Source organism: Lytechinus variegatus, chromosome 6 (assembly GCF_018143015.1).
Source record: "Lytechinus variegatus isolate NC3 chromosome 6, Lvar_3.0, whole genome shotgun sequence".
In the NCBI taxonomy this organism is placed as follows: domain Eukaryota; kingdom Metazoa; phylum Echinodermata; class Echinoidea; order Temnopleuroida; family Toxopneustidae; genus Lytechinus; species Lytechinus variegatus.
Genome location: NC_054745.1, coordinates 8,800,769 through 8,825,562, shown reverse-complemented (window position 1 = coordinate 8,825,562; position 24,794 = coordinate 8,800,769). Strand labels below are relative to the sequence as shown.

Below are 24,794 nucleotides of genomic sequence, written 5' to 3'. Positions count from 1 at the left end.
CACTGTTTTGGAACATAACTAACATTCAGTGACAGATTAATAACATATGTCAATGGAGCTGCAATAATATGGGCAATATAAGGAATAAATCTAGCTGGTATTGTATCGGGTCCAGTTGCCTTGTCACCCGATATTGATTTCAAAATTTTCATTACATTGGGTACAGTAACACTTTCGAAGGCAAACTTAGATCCAACTATATTGAACTCAGAGAGCGCACAAGAGTCTAGGTTTGGAATTTCACTCTGAATATTAGCACCAATATCGCTGAAGAAGTCATTAAAAGTATCTGCAAGGTCTTTTCCTTCAATGTATTCTTTGTTAACACAAATACGTGAAATTGGCGATTTTCTATTTTTGTTAGAGGTCAGATATTTCAAGGAGTTCCAGATTTCCTTGGAATTATTTCTATTTGATTCTATATTTTTGGTCAAAAGATCGCGTTTAGCTTTCCGAATAAGTGCGGTAATATTATTTCGCACTTTTCTATAAGTATTCCAATCTGTTTCAGTGTTTGTTTTTTTCGCTTTGACTTTTAAGCGATTTCGTATACGTATCCGATTAATAATTTCTTTAGTCATCCAAGGAGATATACTTTGTTTGATCCTCTTCTTTCTAATTGGTGCATGTTTATCAATGACATCCAATAATATTGAAGTGAAGTTATCGTAAGCTTCTTGTGGGTTTTTAGTTTGATAAACAGACTCCCAAGTTACTCTGTCCATATCAAGTTCAAATGCTTCCTTCGAAAAGTTCTTACAATTTCGGTGTATTTTGTATCTGTGTGATTCTTGGGGAACGTGGGATTGTTTCCCAAGAACGCAAAATATCATGTAATGGTCAGATAAAGAAATCTCGATAACTCCACTTAAAGGGTACGGCTTCCCAGAATTGCAGACATGCAAACTGTTCTCTTTTCAGAGTTTTTGCTCCTCTTTTTTGCTATAAATTCACCAATACATTTTTGGTATGATTTGCTATTTTTTTAAAATTTCTGATCATGGAGTACAGTATGTATTATACACAGCGCGTGACACTGGCACCGGTGTGACAGTCCCAGACCGGTTAAAATCACTGTCGGGTCAGTAACTTGTTGCATGAAAGTCCATTTCACGTTTTTTCACAGATCTCACTACAACAGGCTGGTGGTTGTTACGTCGAGACAAATTTTTTTAAAATACTCTTCTTTTTTTTGTCAAAAAATATTTTTTTCCCTTATAAGAATACTTTTTTTAGTTGTAGAAGGTTGGCTGGTCTGAAATTTCCCTTTAGCACCCATGATAAGGCATTCAAGAATTACTATCCTCTTTTCATCTCTCTCTTTCTCTCTTCCTATTATCTAGGTATGTTAAAGTGTGTGCCGGAAGACGTCATAGTCACAACATCAGGAGGGATAGAAACCAACGACGCTGATTCAAACACAAGCCTTTATCATGCGAAAAGAGGTGAGTTATATCAGCATTGGAGCATTCATTTTGGAGCCTTCTGTGTGGAGGAGCTGTGGTGTAGTGGTTCTGACTCTCGCTTGTAAACAGAGGGTCGTGTGTTCGAATCCCACCACGGTCTGGCGTCCTTTGGCAAGGCGTTAATCCACAGTTTGCCACTCTCGACCCAGGTGCTAAATGGGTACCCGGTAGGATGTGAAAGTCATTGTAGCTTGTCCAGTACTGTGTGCGCCTCACAGGCGACTGACTGGAATGCTCCCTAGGGAATGGAGGATGTGCACACATTTTGTGCGGGAATGACTGATTGAATCCAATGACCGGGGTAATAAGATATATGTAAAGTGCTTAGACACGTCTTTCTGATGTATTAAGCGCTATATAAAAGGGGTTTATTATTATTCATTTAAAACAGCATTAACTGTTACAACATTAACTGAAAAACGATTTTAAAGGACACGTCGAAGAAAAGAAAGAAAATAATATTAGGCCTAACGAGTTGGCGGTAATAGTCAAATATGACCGGTCGCCATTAATATCCAACAAACAACAACAACATGAGTGTTGGACAGACTTAATGTAGATGGGACTGGTATGTAGACAGTGATTCCAAGACAATGGATAAGGGGGATTTGCAAGAAAATATTTGCAATCAATTGCAAATATTCTGATGCAATAGATAGATTAATTTTAATTGTAGCAAATCAGATTACACTCCTTGTTTCAAGAAGCAGATTAACAATCAGTCTCAAATTTGTAACTAATGTATCAACTAATGATTGATTTAGGGACCAAAAATAGACTTGCGATTGATCGCAGGCTTCTTGCAATGCCCCATTAGACATATAGAGGGACTGAAACAGACAATTGTGTTTAGAATGAAAGTCAATTGCCCTTTTCCTCATCATTATTTCTTGTTCTTGTTGTTGTTCTTCTCATTCTTGTATTTCCTCTTTCTCCTTCTAAAGTGGTAAAGATGATTAGATCATTATATCTTCAAACAATAAAATCTTTAAAAAGTGGCTTGTCTGAATCAGTAACTCTACCTCTGTAAAAAAATGAAATAAGATGAGAAAGCAGGGTTTTTTGGGGACCAAATCTTGATTATTTTCTTAAAGATATTGTAGAGAATGCAATATTTTTTTAAATTATACATTATTTTAAACATCGGAACCTGATCTTTCAGCTATATTCAAATCTCAAATAATATTGTCGGTTGATTATTTTCTTAAAGATATTGTAGAGAATGCAATATTTTTTTAAATTATACATTATTTTGAACATCGGAACCTGATCTTTCAGCTATATTCAAATCTCAAAAATATTGTTGGTTGATTTTGTGAATGGTCAAATGCCATATTTTTTTGTTCTGTTTGTTCTTACCATACAGGTACATGGAAGTGGGTAGTTGGTGCTGTGTGTATGGGTGTTATCATATTAGCAGCTATTCTGTGTGGAGTATTAGTCTACAGGTAAGTAATTTGGTATATGATTGATGGTTAATCCATCTTGCATTGTTGTTGGCGACTTTTAAATGATTACAAAGAAGAAAATTAAGATGAAGAAGCTTGTAATGCTGGTGGTAATAATGGCCATGGCGATCTATGGGGGGGTGGGGGAATTGCCCCACCTGCTCCATTTGGCCATGGGTAGAACCATGCAAACTGGTATCATAGTGGGTGTATCATAGAAGAATCATAGTAAACTACAATTTCCTTGGTACTACCATAGATACCCTAGTAAAATACAATGGTATCTATGGTAATGCCATGGCCAACAATGCCAACAATTAAGGCCATGCTTACCATGGTAATATTATGATAACCATAGTATTACCATGGTAGTACCATGGTAGTACCAAGACTACCATGGTAATACCATGGTAAAACCATGAGTACCATGATAATACCATGGTTTATTTTTGTAAGGGGAAGATTTTGGCCGTGCAACAGTTAAGTAGAGGAATAAACTCAAATAATTCAAACTGATTAATGGTTTGTATGATTATGGTAATCTTGCATTGTTGTTGGCGATTTTTAAAAATATTAATAATACATGAGACTTGTATAGTGCACTTCCTATCTTGATTAGATGCTCAAGGCGCTTCAGAACAGAACAACAAAAACTATATACATATAATACATGTCTGAACAATAAGTCAATGTCTATCAAAAAGCACTCTTATACAGGTATGTTTCAGAAAAATCTTTTTCTGATGATGTCACAATGAAATGGTTCAGAATAAAGGCTCCTTGAAGAAAATGAGTATGCACATTCTCAACCTATGATAGTAATATAATTTTATTTATTTATTTATGTATTTACTTATTCTTGTTCACAATGTACAATATAAAAGAATACACATATAATATATAAATATATATAAGACACGGGTAAATAATGAACAACATAAGCTAAAAACTTGATTGGTTGAAGCACCTTTAAACTGGTTTTGCATCCAAAAAAACAAAATAAAATTTGAAGAAAAACAAAGAGAGGAAAGAAAGAGAAGAATATAAAAGTGATAGAGTGCCAAGATATAACAATTGAGTTTCAAGTTGTTATGAATATATGGTAATAGTAATTCAACAAAGTTAACTTCTTAATCCTCAGTTACGAAGAAAGAAATGATTACAAAGAATGAAAATGAAGGTGTAGAAGCTTGTAATGCTGGTGGTAGTAATGGCCATGGCGAAGATTTGGGCCGTGCAACAATGAAGTAGAAGAATAAATTCAAATAATTCAAACTGTTGAGGACCTTTTTTTTGTTTCTTTTCTGGTACAAAATCCTTTATTTGTGGTTGAAGACCTTTGGCTTGTCAAATTTTGGGGCGGACGATTTTGCCCCCCATGTAGAAAATCCTAGGTACGCTACTGGTTAGCATGAATGTATTTTGTATTTGTTTTGTGTTGTTTTTGCAGGTTTTACCACACAGGGGAGGTCCACTTTGAGCCGATACCAAACTCAACAAACTACAGGAGATCATTCCGGAGCAGCATGAAGACAAGGATGCTGGAAGAAACCGCATGCTGACAGAGATTCAGAAATCCACAGGGTTAGATTTGAATGTCTGTTCAACACCAACGCTTAAAGGACCAGTCCACCCCAACAAAAAGTTAAATGACTAACAAGAGAAAAGTCCAACTAGCATAACACAGAATATTTCATCAAAATCGGATGTAAAATACAAAAGTTATGGCATTTTAAAATTTCGCTTAATTTCACAAAACAGTTATAAGCACATCCTGCTTGGTATGCAAATGAGGAGACTGATGACATCATTCAGTGAAGAACGAATCCAAGGTTTGCAGTTGATATCTTACTGACTTTGAAGTGCTAGTAAGGGACAGTAAAGGACATGTTGCTATCAAATATAATATCAAGGCTCCGTACACTTGACGCAGACAGAACGACTTTTATCACCTACGTCGAGAACAGTTACACTTCGTAATTTTGAAGGTTCTTTATTCTGAAGGTTCGTAATTACGAAGCATGTAAATTGCCTATACCTCGATGTTCGTTAATCCAAAAATGTAAAAGGGTTCGTTAATTTGAACATTTGTGGTGTTATTCCGAAGGTTCGATAATCCGAAAACGAAATAAGGTTCGATGTTCCAAAGGTTTGTTAATCCGAAAAGGAAATAAGGTTCGTTGATCCGAAGGTTCGTTAATCCGAAAAATGAAATAAGGTTCGTTGTTCTGAAGGTTTGTTAGTCCGAAAACGAAATAAGGTTAGTTAATCATCAAGTTTTCGGACTAACGAACCTTCGGAATATCCGAAGGTTCGGAATAACGAAGCTTCGGAATTATAAATGTATGCGGTCCAGAACCAATTTATTATGATTGGCCTTCATCAAGGAATTCTTGTTGCCCAAAATTATGAATTCAGTTTTACTTTCATTAAGCTACAGACTGCCATTTCAGTGCCATACAGTTTCAGTGCCATTTGATATATTCATATTATCTTGATAGAGTCTATAACTTTGGGGGCTCTCCCTACATAATTGTATATGTTACAATATTTATAGAAATATAAGCAAATCTATATATTTTCTTTAATTGAATGCTTTCCTACTTACTTTGCTTCCAGGGTACCAATCTCGTTCTATACGCACAAAGGTGGGATTTTATGATATATCTTCCAAAAGAAATGTCCTAGATATTAATTTACTTATGCAATGGGGGTATATATATATCATTATATCCCTCTTATGAATATTCATGAGTATTCTATTCAATTCAATTACACTGGCAATGAAGCTATTTCGCCCCTCAGGAAAATAGTAACCACCAGTCAAACCTCGGGTGAGTAATTCCCAATGTACTATCTCAAAGCCTGATATATATTTATATTATATCTACACCCTGTATTCTGAAGTAAAGTTGTGGTTTGACTGTGTATAGCCAGTAGTGACACATATCATGAAAAGTAGAGATTTGAATATTTTATCACATTTGGTGCGCAATTGAACCAGAAACATCAGAAAATAATAACTAAATATTACAGTAAACATGAGACACATACAGTTTAAACAAAATTTTGATATTTTTGGGCTTCCCATAAAGTTTAGCACAGAATTAGACCATTCAGCTCTGGCCTATAAAGTTGAATTGGAATTCATACCACAGGCCTGCATTGGTTAATTCAGAAACAAGACAAGTGTGCTGCCAAGTGAAAATTTACAGTTTAGGATTTGTGATTGTAATGTTGCACGATAATTTTGCTCAAAGGAGCTACATGTTATAGTTATGTTTCAGAACTTGTTATTCGTGACGTATTATCCTTTGACATAAGCAAAATAGATTTGTCACAATTTCTCTTCTTTTTTTACTCTTTGCCAGGGTAAACTTATGCCTCTCGGAACCAAATGTTCCCTTTCCCAATTAGGGGAAGGAGAGAATTTAGTTATAATGGGTTGATTTCTTACAATTTGAAGAATCTTTTCACAGTTTGTGACTAGTCCGTTTTTCTATATGATGGTGCTACAGTTAATTTATTACAATGTATATCTTATGATGCAGAGAATGAAAAATATTTTTAAAACATTATTTATTCCAGCCTTGGTTAATAGTAGGCAATGTGGTGCTATTTACATTATACATATTTTTTTTTACTTTATTTATTTCAGATTATTGTGTCTGAAAATATTTATTTTTATCGTAATGTTATATTGTATTATCAGAGAGCTGTAAATGTAGAGTGCATAGAGCAATTTCGATTGATTATGCGCTATATAATCACCAGTTTATTATTATTATTATTATTATTGTTTTATCATGTTTTATGTGGAGCATTGTGGCCCAGTGGATTAGTCTGCTGACTTTGAAACAGAGGGTCGTGGGTTCAAATCCCAGCCATGGCGTTATTTCCTTTAGCAAGAAATTTATCCACATTGTGCTGCACTTTACCCAGGTGAGGTGAATGGGTACCTGGCAGGATTAATTCCTTTAATGTATGAACGCTGAAAGGCAGCTAGAGCTAAAGCTGGGGTAATAATGATAATAACAATGTGTCTCGGAATAGAATATTTCTATATAGATGGTGCTATATAATTGCCTGTTTTTATTATTATCATTATTATATATATTTTCTATTTGTACTTTCATTTATATGATAGAATAGTGCAATTTGTGTGGATTAATTGTTTTTTTAATTCACAGCTTCTCCCCAAGCCTTCCAAACATCATGTCGTTGCTGCCTGGGCAGTTAAAACTTTGTCTCGAAATTCAAACATTTTTTAGGCCAGATCAAGGAAAAGCTCAATTTCAGAAATAAGGCAATAGTGGCAAATCCATATTTTGTTATTCATTCTTAATAATTCCTAAATAATGCTCTTTATAGAATATGCCACTTATGCCATAAATAATAAAATGGCTCTTTCAGAGCCGTCTTGTGTGTTTTTTGTTTTTTTTTAACATTTGTCACTGTGTTTTACCTCTCTGAGCAGTGGGTGATTTCAAGTTCATTGTTTACCTTTTGGTGTTGGTGTTAGGTCAATTTTTACATGAGTATAACGCCAAACATGAAATGAAGATGGTCCCAGAAAGTCACTCACTAGTTGGTGAGATGTCAATAATGTGAAGTGAATCAGTTTTACAAACTATGAATATGTTTTGGAGCGAGGGAGAGCAATCCAAATTTCAACACTAACACCAGCACCAAGGCCAACACTGGACTTGAAATCACCCAATGTGATATTTTATAGTGGCTCTGAAGTACTTTGGATTACACTCGACCCCGTTGTAACTTTGCATTTTCAGTCTTTAAAGATCTTGAGATTTTCAATGCAAACTTTGCAATTCCAGTAGTGAAGTTCGCGATTTTTGTGCAAACTTTGTAGTTTTAGCTGTGAAGTTAGCGACTTGCATTACAAACTAAAATTGCAAAATTGAGAACTTCACGACTGAAGTCATTGTAATTTGTGTGATCATCTGTACCTCAAGGGCACCATAATATTTGTAGTAAATATTTGTATGTATAGTAGTAAATAGTGTGTATAAGTCAGTAGTCAGCTGCAGGCAGTTGGATTTTTGTACATTGCTAATGAGTTAGCAATATTTATAGAGTTCTTTTCTGAGAATTGTTATTTTTTAACCCCCCCCCCCCCTCCCTGGTTGCACTTTAAAAGGTACAATCATGAAAGTCCTGAGATATAAGTTTTTTCTTTCTTTTTTTTCTGTTGTTTGATACCATATGTATGTGTATAATTATAGCTTTTGTTTTGTAAATATACAGTGTATGTAAATATATCAACGTTATGGATAATAAAGTATATGCATCGAACATGAACACAATTTTATTGTTTGGTTTTGATAATTATTTCTGTAGGAAAAAAACTTTCATGTGGTCATATACGTATACCTTAAAGGGGTATTGAACTGTTTGTGGTCTCTCATTGACTGTGTGTTATAAATACATAGTCTTAAAATATATGTTTCAGATATCTACTAATACTAAAGATAATAAATATACCTATAATTGTATTTGCATAGAGAAACTAAAATGTTCTGTGAGAAAAAGTAATTGTTTTGCTACTTGGTAAGATAATTATTGCAATATAAATGTATTGAGTAGTTAATTAGCATGTTATTCAAGTGGGTCTATATTGAATTGAATGTATTTTCATACTTCACAAGATAGCATAATACAAGAAATACATTTGGTACTTACAAAATACAACATGTATAATGGCAGTAAATAAATTGAAAATATGAAGGAACCTGCATAAAATGCAGAGCTTGTAATGTGTGCAGGTTCCGTAGAGTAATTATGAAATTAGTAATCAAGGTAATCGGACACTAAAAAACTACTAGACTACACCAGCAATACGGGACAGGAGACTGGCCAGGTATGAGTAGTTGAGGACTCGAGATGGCGCTATTGGTTCATATCTACTTTAAAATTCATCATGAACTATTGTGGCCTCATATTGATAATATTGCACATTGAACATTATGAACCCTTCTTTGTTACACAGTTTTCAAATGGAAAACTTTAAGCCCATTTTAACACGCATCACATTAGAATTGTACAGCTGCTCTGAAGTAATTGATCTATTTGCTCAAAATGTGAAGACATTTCAGTGTGTGCACCCCACGTGTGGAAAGTATTCAACATTGGGTGATTTCAAGTCCGGTGTTGGCCTTGGTGTTGGTGTTGAAATTTTGATTGTTTCCTCTTGCTCCAAAACTTACTCAGAGTTTGTAAAACTGATCCAGATCACATTATTGACATCTCAACAACCAGTGAGTGACTTTTTGGGACCATCTTCATTTTATATTTGGTGTTATAATCATGTAAAAATTGACCTAACACCAACACCAAAAGGTCAACACTGAACTTGAAATCACCAATTGTGAACCTGCCACACTGATAAACACACTATAGAATTGCATGTAATTCATATATATACATGTACTGAATCACATTGACCTGATTGTGGCAATTAACATACTCCTATGGGCCTACTCCTCCACCTATGTATATTTCCGAGTACACATATATGCTTTTCACATTGCATTTCCTTAACTCCCTACTATCCTTAACCCCATACTATCCTTTTTTTATTCACACTGTCTTTCTTAACCCCATACTATCTGCTTAGCCGGGGTTAACGCCTTAAACCCGAACTATCCCACAGCTCATGAATATTGATAATTTTACCATACAGACCGTGATACGTGAAATTTCGACCTCTGTGATTGGCCATTGCTTAGCCCCAGTTTTCCTTTGCCCAGTTTTGTTTCACACTGCATCTCTTAGCACCGCAATTGTGGCCGGCTGACCCTGCTTTTTTTGCAGGGCCAGATAGTACCTTACTATTTACCGTGCTAGCCCACTTTGCTAAAACGTAGTGTGAAAACAAAGTGGGCTAAGCTTAGCCCCGGGAAGCTGGTTGGGCTAAGGCTCCCCCTTCCCTTTTTTAGCCCCACCAATTTCCAGGGGTTAGGGGTTAGGGGAAAAAGTACAGCGTGAAAAGCATAATAGTAAATGATATTACCTCAAAATATGAAGATACTGCGGCCACTAAGTGATATTTTTTACAGTCTTTACATAATGTTTTATCCTCTAGTGAGCTCATTTAGGCTTTTTACACAGGATTTTCTTAACCCCGGACTATCGCTAACCCCGTACTATTTATTTTCCTTTTCACACATGCCAAATTGTTTTTGCTAACCCCGGATAAGGAATGCTTGCTTTTTACACACGAAACTCGCTAACCCCGGACTATTGGTAGGCATGAATATTCACGAGCGCACTGAGGGGTCATTCGGGTCATATCCAACTTCTGGCGCGCGCTTTTTTTTCATCGCCGTGATCGCTGTTCATGAATATTCATTATACTTACCTCTGATTGGACAACAGGGCCGGCTCTGTTGCGGGGCATGAATGGGAGCGCTTAGCCCACTTTCGTTTTACACATGCGATCTTAACCCCGTACTATTGCTCTTAGCACCACAATTGGTGGGATAACCCTGCTTTTTTGCAGGGCCAAATAATCCCGTACTATAGGTGGGGTTAGCCCACTTTGCAAAAACGCTGTGTAAAACGAAAGTGGGCTAAGCTTAACCCCGTACTATAGGTGGGGCTAAATTGCCATTTAGCCCCACCAATAGTACGGGGTTAAGGAAATTTTAGCCTGTCTAAAAAGGGTAATTGTGTACAAATCATAAAAGAATAAAAAATGCCATAAAATATTTTATTTCAGATAGTAAAAAATAATTGAATATTAATAAATAAAAAAAGATCTCGTGTATTTTTCCTCAGAATGGAAAGAGGGCAATGACCCGGCACATTCTGTTCACAGGTACGCTCTTCTGTCTTTGCAGTTCTTATTTATCTTCTCCTTCCTACTCTAAGTTGTACCTTTTATTGTCTTTCTTCTTGTTCTTTTAGTCCTTTTTCTCTTTCTTGTTCGATCATCTTAATTGTTTGTAATGTATTTCTTCCTGTTTTGCCTTTTGTTCTGTCTATATTTACATGCCTTTTCCTTTCCCTACTTCTTGAAAGATCATCGGATGCCCCACCCCCTTCCATCATGAATCCACGGCAAGCTTAATTGCATGTTACGAAAAAAATATCATATTCGCGAGGAAGTCTCACGTGCGAGAAGAAGCATGTTTTCTTTTCTGTAGGATGGCGAAGATGGTAATTAGTATGATGGTGGCGGTTTCCAGGAAGGCTAGGACCTTGAATGCCACAGCGAATGAACCAGTTATTTCAAAGATGAGACCTGTAATAAAATAAGCAGTAAAATATATAGGTATTTCAGTATTTTATTATAATTATTATTTTATTTGGAATTTCAAAAAAAAAAATACAAACAGATCAGAGACAAGATCAATCAAACTTGTACATGATAGCGAAAATGAGACCTGGATGAAAGTTGGAGAGGCTACCTGGGTATGGAAAAGGCTAACTTAATAGGCATAACCCACAGGTCCTCCCCAAACCTCCCAACCCCGTCCAGGTCAGAAAACTAATGGTAACATTTTAAGTCCGGCGGACACTACAATTCGTTGCGATCCGAACTTTAAAGAAATGGTAGTAACATTTGATAAGAACATTCCATTCAATGAAAATTTTAGTGATCACAGTTCAGAATAGTGGTTGGTCTACTGAAATCAAAATCACGTCGAACTTCATTTTTCTTTTTGGAAAGTGCGAAGAACGTGTTGTATTCGATCGCATATTGTGCGCTGGGCTTTGCGCCACAGTAATACCATGCAACCCCAGTCTCCAGACTGAATGACGTATTATTGGTTGTTTCAGATAGGAATTGGTGTGACTAGCTTTAGGATATACTAGCATTTATCATGATATTCTTGGCTGGAAAGAACGGTTTTAGAAAGTGTGTTTGCACCACATATACAGTGTGTCCGCACCCATTGTGCTCACTTTATGTGTTCAGAGTGTGTTCGCACTGTGTTCAGTGTGTTCACACTATGTCTACAGTGTGTTGGCAGTGCGTTGAGGTTGCTCAAACTGTCTTCACAGTGTTGTCATAGTGTAGGATCAGTATGTCTGCAGTGCAATCACAGTGTACAGTTTGTTCACAGTGTATTCACAATGCGTTCACTGTATTCATAGTGCATTTTCAATTAGCTGAGTGTGTTCACGGTTTGTTTGCCATGCGCTCGATGTGTTCTCAATGTGTCCCCCATCGTGTTCATAGTGTGTTCAGGGTTTTTCACACTATCCACAGCAGTACGCTCATTTATTTTCACAGTGTCTGTGTGCACAGTGCATTAACAGTATTCTCAGGTTATTCATATTACGTATCCAGTGCATTGACTAAGTTTTTACAGTGCATTCACTGTGTGTTCAAAGCGAATACTTGATAAGTACAACTCGGTGTGTTCGCAGCACATTTACATTGTGTTCACAGCATTCACACTCACACACTGTGCTCACATTGTGTTCCCATAGTGTTCACACTGTGTTTGCAGTGGGTTCACACTGTGCTTCCTATGTGTTCCCACAATTGAATGTGTTATCACGTTATTCACACTATTGATTATAATGTTTCAGTGTCCCATGGACACACCATGGGCCGATTGCACGAAAGGGTCTTTCCAAGGACCGTCTTTCGTGTCGCCAATCTTTTATGATACGCTATAGGAGGGTTGTTTCTGAAATTTATGATAAAGAATAAGATTCGTTAGTTTCCTTTTAAATCAAATTTAATACAATTTCATGATATATCACATCATTTTATAAACAAATATGTTGTTTAATTTCACGGACGAATGAAATTATGTTTGCAGATGATTTATTTAAAATGCGTTTCACATGGCGCATCATAAAAGATGGGCGACACGAAAGACGGTCCTTGCAAATACCCTTTCGTGCAATCGGCCCCATGGTTCCCATCGGGATACCTATGTTCGTCTAGCAGGCGTTATTCACTCTTTATGTTTGTGTAAGAAGTATATTCTTTGGGGGTTTAACATGTTTGACTGATTGGTCCGTATTCTGAAGTCGGGTTTAACTTAAACTCAGGTTTAAAGTTGTGGTTTATGTATGGATAGCCAGTTGTTACATAAATCACTATCAGTAGAGATATCTTATTTCAGCTCATTTGGCCCCAAATCATTCATAATTGTCTAGGAAGTATAAATAGATGATTATCTTCACCATTGAAGAATCAGGAAAGAGCACAGTTAACATAAAAAAAACATACAACTTAATAAAAATGTGACACTTTTGGCTTCCCATAATTTTAGCACAGAGTTAGACCATGGTCTAAGTTAAACCTGACTTCAGAATACGGCCGTTGTGTTCTAAGCTCTTATATTTCATTTATTTTATTATTTATTTGAACATATTTTGGATCGGAGGCACTCATATAATATGGTACGTTCATCCAATTAAACAGAACAAAAAGCAATGAAAAGAAGCAATTAAAACAACAAACAAATTATTAATCCCTTTACCCCACATGTAAAACACTATTCAGACAAGGCTGAAACAGCTAGAGTAGGGGGCAGCATCCGTTAATTCCCCCGCACATCAACAATGTGGGACCCCCCCCTTCATATTACACTTCCCCCCGATCATAGTTTACTTTACACTTCCTTATATATTTGCTGGTACTCGCTTTCCTCACTTCTACCTCTTTCTACCCCCCCCCTCTAAATTTCACTAGTTGCGGATTCTAAATGGGAGCACCCCCACCTTTTTCATATTTTTACAAATGTTCCCCCCCCCCCTAGAAGTAATTGGCGGGGTGGGATGTAGTTGCCGTGGATAGGTCATATACAAATATTTTCTTTGACTAATTATGTCATAGAATCTTAACTGTCCACCAGATAATTTGTTTCCCTACTGCATTTTCTTTACGGCGTCAGAATAGGGTTTATCTAATAGTCAAGTCTATACACTTTCTAAATATTCATACAGACGATTGGCAAAGACTGGTCAGCATTGCGCAATGGGATAATCCCCACGCTTACCTTGTCAAGGTTTTGGGTTCGAATCCTATTATAGGTAAGAAGTTAATATCAGGGCGGGGATCATTTCGTTCATGAAAATTGATGCGAGACTTTCAACTTTAGGTCGAATTCAAAGACTCCAAAAACTACTTTTCAATGGCAAGGAAAGATAAACATGGCAAAAAGTCGTAGGAAAAAAAAACGAATTTACATCCCGTCAATGACGTCATTAAACTTCGATAACAATAAGACCTACCTGTTACATAACTTCCAGTCGCCACACCAATCCCCCTAACGAAGGACATGACTGATAGTATCCCAGAAAAATTCTCTTTGGCAACAGAATTGTTCAGGACTGCAGAGAATGAAGAAAACGTTGCGTACAGACCAAAACCAGCGAAGAAGGTTGAAACAAACTGAAATGATCTGCTCTGCAAGAAGGCAAAACTGAATAAGCTCAACGAGGAAATGCTGAGTGCTGTTACTACAGACCGCTTCCCCCACTTCGGGCGGAGGTAGAGGATGGCACCATAGACGATACGCCCGACGAGACCTCCACATGATCCCGTGAGTGGGAAGTAAGCTGCTCGAGTCGGTGCGATTCCGTATGACGTCACACAAGGGACCATAAACATTGCCCAACCGACGAAGGTGATTTGATGTAGAAAGAGGGACGGGAGAATCAACAAGCAGTATGTTTTCTCAGCCTGCAGTGTCCTTAAATCGGTTACCTCCCCAAGCCAGCGAACAAATCGTTTAATCTTACACCCAAGATAAGCTGCTGCTCCTTGTATCGGGATGTTTTTATCAGGAGAGCCTAAACTCAAAGACACCGTGCATTCTCCATGCTTGCTGGTTTCTTCCTCAACCATCGGTACACCTACATTCGGCCTTAGTAATGCAGCAACTACAACAAAGTGCAAACAGATGGCACCCAGGCATAATAAAGCGCCATCTACGTCGTATGCAATAAGTAGGTACGACGTCACAAGAGGGAGAACGATTCCTCCGGCTAGCGCACCGGTTGACGATAGTGCATTAGCGGCGGCGTACTTTTCGTTGAAGTACTGGTGCAGAAGAACTAGCGTCGTTTGGTAAACTGGAGATGAAAGGGCACCTGTGAAATAAGAACAATATTAATTAAAGCTTAATTAGATTAAATTTACAGAAATCCTTTTCTAAACGAAATTTTATTCCTGTTGTATTCGATATTATTTCGAGCACAGACTTACCAGATGACTGTGACTTAAATCATCACATTATTTTGGGGGAGATTAATAAAACACTTTTTATAGTGTACTGGATGAAAAGTGTTTCGATTTTTTTTTATTAAATAATGATTTCGGGGAAAAAATGTTTGCGAACAGACCTACGACGGCATGTCATTTATTGATATATTCTATTGATCTAGCTGGAGTCGGATACCAGCGCCGTTGTATCATAAATACAAACTACGATGAGTGCATGACAATTTTATTGTCTACGGTAGTGCTTGAAAGGTCACGTACTAAGCTCCGCCCACCCCCTGCCCCCAAATGTTTTTTTTTGAGGTCAAGCGTTCACACGCAAAATTCATCCCGTAATTTGAGTGAAACTTCTAAATGGAATTCACCTCCGGAGTAGAATTGGAATTGGTATATAACCAATTACCTATGAACAATTTTACGTCTAGGTTAATCAGTCATAGTGACTGACGTTATAGACGATAGACGGCAGATATCAATCTCGGGCCTTTTAATCACAGTGGAGACAATGGCAGAGTTGGGATTCGAACTCACAACCTTGCGATAATGAGTCCAATGCTCTAACCACTGGACCACATGACCCGATTCTAATCATGTTCTAGTTCCAAAATTCGCCATTTACTTTATTTCCTAGAATTATCATTCAAATTACGATTTTTTAAGGCCTTGTGAAAGGGTGGTAAGTCTTACCTGCTGCAATAAATAATAACCAAACGATCCAGACTGAATACACGGCCGCGGACATCATGATGCACACTGATGACAGAATAGCTCCGATAATGGCTAAGGCTCTGGGTTCGAATCTCCTCGACAGTAGATGTACAAATGGACCTGATATAAAATATAAATAATTCTGCATGGTAACCATGGTAACCCAAAATATAAAAATACGCCTTTTGGAGTAACCGATTTACCAAAAGACAGGCTTTGTAACAAGTCATGTCTACATCAGACTTTGTTTGTAAACATCCCGGAGGGGCCACTTCCATTGACGAGTGGATACCATGCGTGACCACGGGGTCTTGAAAATCACCCTAAACACGTATTTTCCATATTCTGAAAATGCACCCTTAAAGGGGAAGTTCACCCTGACAAAAAGTTTATTGTAAAAATAGCAGAAAAATTAATGAAAAATACTGCCGAAGGTTTGAGAAAAAAATCATCAAATAATTAAAAAGTTATTAGAATTTCAATTATTTGATTTGTGACGTCATATGCGAGCAGCATTCCTACATAGCGAATGGTAAAAAATCAATGAAATGTCATTTTCTTAGAAAATTGAAAATGGTTTTCACTGTAACTTTTGTATATCAATAGACAAATCGTTTCACATCCGATTATGAAAAGAAAACAAAATTAAGTCATCAGGAACCATACAAAATTTGAAATTTATGCATTTTATATTACATAACACATGGGACAGCTGCTCGTTTATGACGTCACAAATCCAAAACTTTGAACTCTAATAACTTTCTTACTCTTCAACGGATTTTCCTCAAACCTTCACCAATATTTTTTACTATTTTTTCTGCTATTTTCACAAGAAAGTTTTCTTCAGGGTGAACTTCCCCTTTAACTCTAACCTTAACAAGTATTGGAAACAAATGCTATTGGCAAGTATTCCCAGAATTGAGCCCCTAAACAAGTACAGCCATGTATTTTCCATATTCTGAAAATGCACCCCTTAACAAGTATTGGAAACAAAACTATACTCTTGGCAAGTATTTCCTGAAATGAACCCCTAAACAAGTACAGCGATATTTTATTGTTATGTCGCGGGTCCGTCGGTCATCGGTTTTAACTTTACACACCATTATTTTGGTTTAGTACGGCCCCATTTCCACACCTCGCGCAAATCGGACTCTAAACACGTAGTGTTGGGGCGAATAGGACATCCTTTATAAAACATTTTGATTTTGTTTTATCACCCCTGGATACTTGACCCTACACACAAATATTTTTCAGAGCGAAATAGATTTTTTCAATATTTTTGTGTTTTTGACACCCTTTTCACGTTACGTACGAAACTTGCCCTATCATGAAAAAGACATCCTTTTTACGTTTTTTTTTTTGGTCGCGCATGGTATCCACTCGTCAATATAAGTCCCCTCCCCCCCCCCCCCCCGGGTAAACATTGACCTAAAGTACCATGCCATGCCAGTGACCCAAATAGTTTGCTTCGGTCATGTATCTTTTTTTAAAAAAGTTATGCTGCGTAGCAGGCTATTTCTATTCATGTACTTCATTCATGGAGCGTTATGGCCCTTTGGATTAGTCTTCGGATTTTGAAACAGAGGGTCATGGGTTCGAATCCCAGCCATGGCGTAATTTACTTCAGCAAGAAACTGATCCCCAATGTGCGGCACTCAACCCAGGTGAGGTAAATGAGTACCGGTAGGAAGTAATTCCTTAAAAAGCTGTGTGCGCTATGAACGATTAGCTTAGCCGGGTAATATAGGAGCGCCTTGAGCACTTAACAAGGTGGATATGTCCGCAATATAAATACCCTATATTATTATCATTATTATTATTCCTTTGCACACTAGTAACCTAATCTTAGGCTATCTGATTCATTCTGATCCATATACTATAGCTGACTCAAATAGTTTTCTTGCAAGGGTTTATATTATATTTGCAGGTGAATGCCATATTTGAGTAGATTGGGTTTTAAATTGCATGTCTATATTTCAATCTAAAACCTAGCTAGAATTAATATTGGTCACTTGAAGCTACAGGACTGAAGACCTCTGAATTTTCTCTGAGAGCAGCCTAGAAACAGGGCGTGGTAGTTACTTGTTTCTGGCTCTTATGCATCATACTACTGGTTTGTACTGCATGGACATGGGCTGCTCCGGGCTTCCAAGTTTTATTGTCACTAGTTAAACTGTAAGTAAATTCGAATGGTTAATTCTTTTTGATAGTTTGATTTGGCAAATTACCTGACATTTATATAGAAAGAAACTGAGCTGCCTCTGCTATATTGCTGTCATTTCAAATCATTGACTGAGATGTGATGATGATGATGATGATCCACAGAATACATATTGCGCCATATTTTGTCAAGACATTCATAGGCGCAGGCACTTAACCTGATTATCGCACATCTGGGGCCTGTTCGATAAAACTTTGTGCCGGAGAAAACTGGTAAAAACTAAAAACTAAGGTTAGTCTGATTTCTGCCATTTACTTTAACACAGGGCAAAAACTACAGTAAAAAATTTTTTCAGGTAAAAAGTTTTATGCAACGGGCCCCTGCTGATATAAGTTTTGAGAGACGATTTGAAGAGTTCGATGTTGTCAATTTCTCGGAGTGAAAGGAGGGCCGGTGTTCCAGAGGCGTGGAACAATAGAAGGTCCATTAATTGGAATAAGCAGATGATAGATAGTTAAAAAGGGTCTTAATTTGAAGTTGATATAGATTATTGGAAACATTTTAAAGATATGTTCTTACGATTTCGATATTATTTGACGCAGAAATTGATTGCTGATGATTGCAAATTGAATTTATCTTACTGTAATTGTTTGCTTACTATAATCGGATTAGAAATCATAAGTTATTTTTTTGAAAATATAATGAAGTTGAATATTAATTTACATTCTTGATTGCCCTTCTATTTATGAGATGATTATTTAGTGCAAAAAATAAACCTTATGTTAGGGATACTTAGTTTTTATGCCTTGGTATTTTATTATTTGTCGATGGTGTTGAGTCTGACGCTGAGTCTGGCGTCGAGTCTGGCGTTGATGTCGATGGTATTATGATGACGGTAATGATGTCCGCTGAGTGAAGCGTATAGGTTTAAAAATATGATGTAAAATCTTCACCCACTACGTTTCACTTTCTTTCTCCCTCTTTTTCTCCATTTCTCCCCTTTTTTGCCAGCCGATAGGGGGTGGAGGGCACGTGCCCCCGTAGTTACGCCACTGTTCTATCCCCACATCGTGTCGCGCTGATTGAGTATTCCAAAGTCATTGTTGACGAGGTGTTTTGTTCGAAAATAAATGGGACTCCTCGGAGACGTAAATAGTATTTGGTAAATACATATACGCCGTTGGCGATCAGTATAGCTCACTAAAAACAGTTAGCTTTCCAGTTGAAACCAATTGAAACCGGTTGGGCAACTGGAAATCCTAAATGGAACCCGTTAGGCAACTGGAAACCTAACTGGAACCAATTTGGTAACTGGAAATGACTTCCAACTAGAAATAATTTCTAACTGGAACCAGTTGGGTAACTGGAAATCCTAACTGGAACCAATTGGGTATTAACTGGAGATGACTTCTAGCTGAAAAGTTGACTAACTGACAAATAATTCTAATTGGAACCTGTTGGGTATCTGTAAATGAAACTGGAGCCAGTTGGGTAACTGGAAATCCTAATTCGATCCAGTTTGGTAACTGCCAATGACTTCCAATTGGGTTCCAATTGGAAATTTTTCAGTTACCCAACTGGTTCCAACAGTTAATTTGCATATTAGCTACCAGTGTGCACACATTAATGTTTTATGTGATTCATCATCATTTACAATGTATCTATTTAATTCTTTTCCATTTCAAGTACCACACTTGTTTCAGATAAGTGTTTAAAATGATTATAATCAAAACAGATTATAAGATAATTAGTACACCACTAACTGTTACCAAAGTACATCAAATACAAATATACATATTTGAAGATCTTTCATATAAATATATACATATCTATTATATCAATGCCCTTTAAATTGGTATTAATAGACATATAACACTGCTTCTTTGTTGCATGAGCAATATTTAGTGCAAATTCTAATTAATTTGTAACTAATTAAGTTAATTCCAACTGGAAGTTCCAATTGGATCCATTTGGAAACCAATTGATTTCAACTGGAACCAATTGAAACCAGTTGCCTTCCAATTGGATTCAACCGGTTTTAAAAGGGAAATTGGAACAACTGGAACCAATTGAAACCAGTTGCCTAATTGGTGGTTACAACTGGAACCAATTGAAACCAATTGCCAACTGGTTCCAGTTGGCTAATTGGTTTTTAACTGGAACCAATTGGCAACTGGTTTCAATTGGAATCAGTTGTTCCAATTTCCCTATTGAAACCAGTTGGTCAACTGGTTTCAAATTGGTTTTGCTCTTATTGGTTTCAACTGGATTTTGGTCCTGGGCCCCTATCACGCAAGTTTATTTTTTTTATTGCATGGTTTATGATTAAATTTATAACCACATTTAAAAATCCTTGGTATGATACAAGTTATGAATAGATATAACCATATATACACAACAAAAAAAGTAAGTCCCCCCTTAAACAAACATTAATAATTTCCAAACCAATTCGAGTTTTTAATATATTTTTACATGAGCGTATAGGTAATTTTATAAGCTACCCTCTGAGTAAATGTTATGGACGTATTTTACGTCATGCTTCAGTGAGCACCGTCAGAAGGCAAAAATGTCACTTTTCAAAAGTCACAAGCCAAATATCGTGACTTTGATTCCATTTTATTGGAACTAATTCCACATTCTCATCATGAAAAATAGTCAGAAGGCTTATAAAAGGTACTTTCTAAAAGACGATACAACTTTTTGGCTAAATTTCACGGTTGAATAAACACAAGTCCGAATTTGCTATAATTGGATATTTTACAGGTTTATATCAATAAAAATGATAGAATATGATGACAGTTATTTTTGGGAAGAGTTTCTTCAACAGTATTCATCGTTTCACGGTTCAATGAACATTTATTGAAAACAAAAAATACGATTTTCAAATATCATAGGCAAGTATTGTTTCATTTTGGTAACTGAAAATGATCTTTTCTCAACTTTTTCGTTGTGTTCATGACCAATTAACATGCTTCAATGATTCAAAGGCGTTTAATTAAACATTCACGCTTGAATGAACATGTGGAATGTGATTAGCTGTTTTTTACGTTATTGGAAAAAACGCAAATTGTAACAATGGATATTTGTCACAAACCTCCTTGCATAGTTCATTTGATTTAATTTTTGTGAAAATCCCGATGTTTAATGCATCAGTGAGCACACAATACTCGAAAATTATGCAAATGAGAAGAAAGTTCAAGGCCTTGGCCCCACTCTGTGCCGCATCGAATGGTTATTTTGGTGTGCGCACCTTTTGGATAGTGTTACTCTGAAGCCATGTGCGAAGTTTCATGAAATAACTGTTGGCAGAAGTAACAAAAACCGTCCATGAAACAAACCCTCATTTCAAAATTTTGACTTCCTCTCTCATAGACTTGTGTACATTATGGGTGCATATGTTTACGAATAAGTAATCCCTTATTCAATATGGTGGAACTTTTTTTCAAGGCTGTCTTTAGCAATGTCGTTTGGCAGTAATGTTTATCAACCTATGGGCAAAATTCTGTGCAAAAATGAAATCGATTCGTTTATTCATGGATGAGTGAGCACGCATCAAAGTGGGAAAATTGGTATTTTCAATGTCACAGACGCATTTTAAAGGATAATAAAGTGATTATTGGGGGCAAATTCGGTTTCAAATGTGACTTTAATTGCTGTTGTTTTTATCATCCATCATTTCTATCACCACATACTTTCCGAATTTTAAACATTTTCATGGTTGAGCGAGCACAATCGAAAACTTAGGAATTAATACTCTTTATACTGCATAAATGTATTCTTTTCCTAACAATTTCTCAGGATCAGTTGAATGTATGGACAAATCAGTGGTAGATCCAGAAATTTACAATAGGGGAAGGGGCGTATAATCGGGGAAGCCACCAACATTTTCAAATTTTAACATGATCTAACAAGTTGTAGAGGATACTACCATAAACCCCTATGATAATACGTCACAATTCAGGGGCCGCTGAACGGTTTTCAAAGTGGGGGGGGGGAGGACTGGGCCAAAAGTGAGGGAGGGGGCTGATCATGCAAAAAATCAAAATCGTGTGGTTATTTTTACATTTTTGTACATGCTTTTGGAAAAAGTTGGGGCTGAAGCCCACCCCCCCCCCCGCTTCCGCAGCCCCTGCAATACATTGTGTTCACTCAACCCGCACATACGATATCAAAATCTGGTCTGAAGTGGTTGAATGATGGATAGTAAAACAGTATAACACCATAAAATTCACCTGAAAACAACTTTTGCCCAACTTTGTATTTCAACAAACTGAAAAACGACTCTTGTGACTTTTAAAAATGGTCATTTTTAATTCAATCTTTAATTACTCATGCATGACTCCACCGATCAACCTCATTTTTCCCCAGGAGTTGCTTATTGAGTGCAGAAAAACACCGATGAAATATCATATCTCAAACTAATTCGGTTCAAAAGTTACAGCAATTTGATTTAGGGGGGACTTACTTTTTTTGTTGTGTATACTTTCATGATGGCAGCGGATATAACCTTTAACGCTAAACATGCTAAACGTACGGATTTGTCATGGCAAATTTTTTGTGAGATTATAGATGGAGCGCGGGAGAGGGGCGACCGCGCGAGAAAGCTAGTTTGCATTTTCAGAATGCAACATTTTACAAATGTTAGCATTTTGACCATGTTGACTATGTTATTTTAATTTTGAATGATGCATATTTTTTTCATCACAAAAAAGACCACAAATATTAGGGGGACATTTAATTTTGTGTCCCCCCTCCCTTTCCAAAAAGTGAGGCGGACGTATCCGCCTCCCCCCCCCCCGGGATGATTTTCGTCCATGCACCCCACACACACACATATACACACCCTCTCTCTCCAGTCTTTAACACACACACACAAACACCCTCACACATTAGACATTTCATTAGACATAAAACGTGTAAAGGTGGTGACTCTCCTCTACACGGGGCCTCCATTTAACGTCCTATCCGAGGGACGATGTGTTTTCCATTGTAACATAGCCTGCGTCTATGCATAGAGCTATTAACAGCTCTGAAACATGGGAGATACGTTTACACACAACGCACTGGCTTCACGGTCATGATCATCCGCCCACTCACTTGTACTCACTTGTCATCAAGAAAACGGCGTACTCCATGGAGAGAATCAATCCGATCGTTTCATAGGAAGAGTCTAGCCTGATGACGAGATACGGCATGATGAGCCCGAGCGATTTCAACATTCCTTGCTGCAACGCTGATAAGACAAACCTTGACAGAAGAATCGCGAACCGCCAGGAGTTCGCGGCGGTGCCTTCAAGATTTCTTTCGCGGTCGCTCATCTTAGCGGATGCAATCGACCTGCATGGAAAAGAAACAAGATAGCAACTTGAATATATAATTTTTGAAGGAAAATATGCATATCAAATTCACAAATATGTCGACCTTTAATAGCCTTTTCAGTTTCTGATTAATCATATTCCTCCTCATTACCTATAATGATCTGTTATCTATTATGCTGACCTCTTTACACATCCCATCTGCATCAAATAAACCAGTTTGTAGTTCCATTCTGTGCATGAAAGTAATTTGGACTCGAATGACAAGGGGGTTTAACAATGAGAAAAGCAGCAACTGAATTTCGATTTCTTGAATATCTATATATTTCTTTGAAGTGTGCATTTTGTTAGATCCTAGCTGAAGAACAACACTGAGTGCACCCATTACGACTGGTATTTAGTTGGTTAATTAAGTGCATTGAAATAGCAACATATGCGTTCCAAGTAGACATGCAACAAATACTTCCGTAAAGCGTTCATCGAATTGCATTTCTTGTCACCTGGTCTATGCATTTCTGCAGGAATGGCCGGCTAACAGTATACCACGCTCTGAAAAAAGCCTATCCTAATGAAAGAAAAGAATAGCCACTGGAACAAACTTGTCTATGAAACCACGAACTGGGGTCCGTTGCAGAAAGAGTTGCGTTTAAACGCAAGTCAACAAATCATTCGAAAGTCCAAAATGCGCGCTGTTGATTGGTTGAAAATCAAGTTTCGCATGATATTTAGAGTGGCGTTTGATTGCAACACTTTCTGCATCGGGCCCCTGGTCTAATGACACGGTCAGATTTTATCAAGAGGGTCATCAGAGCATGTTTAGTAGCTTGTTCTTCAGCTACTTATTAGAAATTCAACCGCAATTTAACGGAATCCTACCAGCACTTTTCTCCGAGGGAAGCTGAAGTGTAGCCACATCGATGATATGATGAGCGAGTCGGCCGGCGAACTTTGCCGGGATCGATTAACAACTAATCACTGATTAGGTACTTCTGGTTAAAGGACAAGTCCAAGTTCGAGGTAATCTTCTTGATGATAACCCTAATTTACCTGACAGCAAAGCTGATGTAGGGCCTATCCAGAAAAAATGTTGCATTTAATGATAGAGCTAAGGGTTTTATTTATGAACTTTCTGCTTCGATAAATCCCGCTTCTCTCGGGAAGCAGCCGACAGTTGTACATGAGAAAATATGATTTGCATGCATTAATGGCATACAGCAATCAAATGATTTATTTTCATTCGTCAACAATTATATTTGTTTTTCTCTCCGGGCTTTTTCCATCATGTCAGCATGCATGATATTCTATTGTGTGGATTGTTGTTAATTATTGCAGGATGATCAGTCTTCCGTGATTTGTTGACAGATTATGAGACAATGTGGGGTGCGGTTGTTAAAGGTAAATGAAACCTTTGGAACAAGTAGGCTCGTGTCTAAACAGGAAAATCAAAGAATATGAACAAAGAAAGTATTTTCCATATTCTGAAAA

General features: G+C 37.1%; 2 protein-coding genes across 2 annotated transcripts in view; one reads left to right on the top strand and one right to left on the bottom strand.

Moving 5' to 3' along the window:
• Nucleotides 1–4,877, top strand: part of LOC121416971 (thrombospondin type-1 domain-containing protein 7A-like) — a 60,196-nt gene extending 55,319 nt beyond the window's left edge. Inside the window, exons 24-26 of the mRNA XM_041610509.1 lie at nucleotides 1,344–1,445; nucleotides 2,833–2,914; nucleotides 4,365–4,877. Of these exons, the coding sequence (XP_041466443.1) occupies nucleotides 1,344–1,445; nucleotides 2,833–2,914; nucleotides 4,365–4,476 (296 nt within the window). The 3' untranslated portion in view covers nucleotides 4,477–4,877. The remainder of the gene's footprint in view (nucleotides 1–1,343; nucleotides 1,446–2,832; nucleotides 2,915–4,364) is intronic.
• A 5,811-nt stretch (nucleotides 4,878–10,688) lies between these two features.
• Nucleotides 10,689–23,128, bottom strand: LOC121416491 (monocarboxylate transporter 6-like). The gene is made up of 4 exons (XM_041609984.1): nucleotides 23,102–23,128; nucleotides 15,813–15,953; nucleotides 14,135–14,995; nucleotides 10,689–11,177 (listed from the first exon to the last, which is right to left on the bottom strand). The coding sequence occupies exons 1-4, from the start codon at nucleotides 23,106–23,108 to the stop codon at nucleotides 11,044–11,046; spliced, it is 1,143 nt and encodes a 380-aa protein (XP_041465918.1). The 5' UTR covers nucleotides 23,109–23,128; the 3' UTR covers nucleotides 10,689–11,043.
• Nucleotides 23,129–24,794: the final 1,666 nt, after the last annotated feature.

Bases quoted from the DNA above. Each gene is read 5' to 3' on its own strand.
- LOC121416491 (XM_041609984.1), bottom strand. The intron at 14,996-15,812 runs GTAAGACTTACC...CTTATTTCACAG, and splicing joins GTTATTATTTATTGCAGCAG to GTGCCCTTTCATCTCCAGTT. The intron at 11,178-14,134 runs GTAGGTCTTATT...ATTTTATTACAG, and splicing joins GACTGGAAGTTATGTAACAG to GTCTCATCTTTGAAATAACT.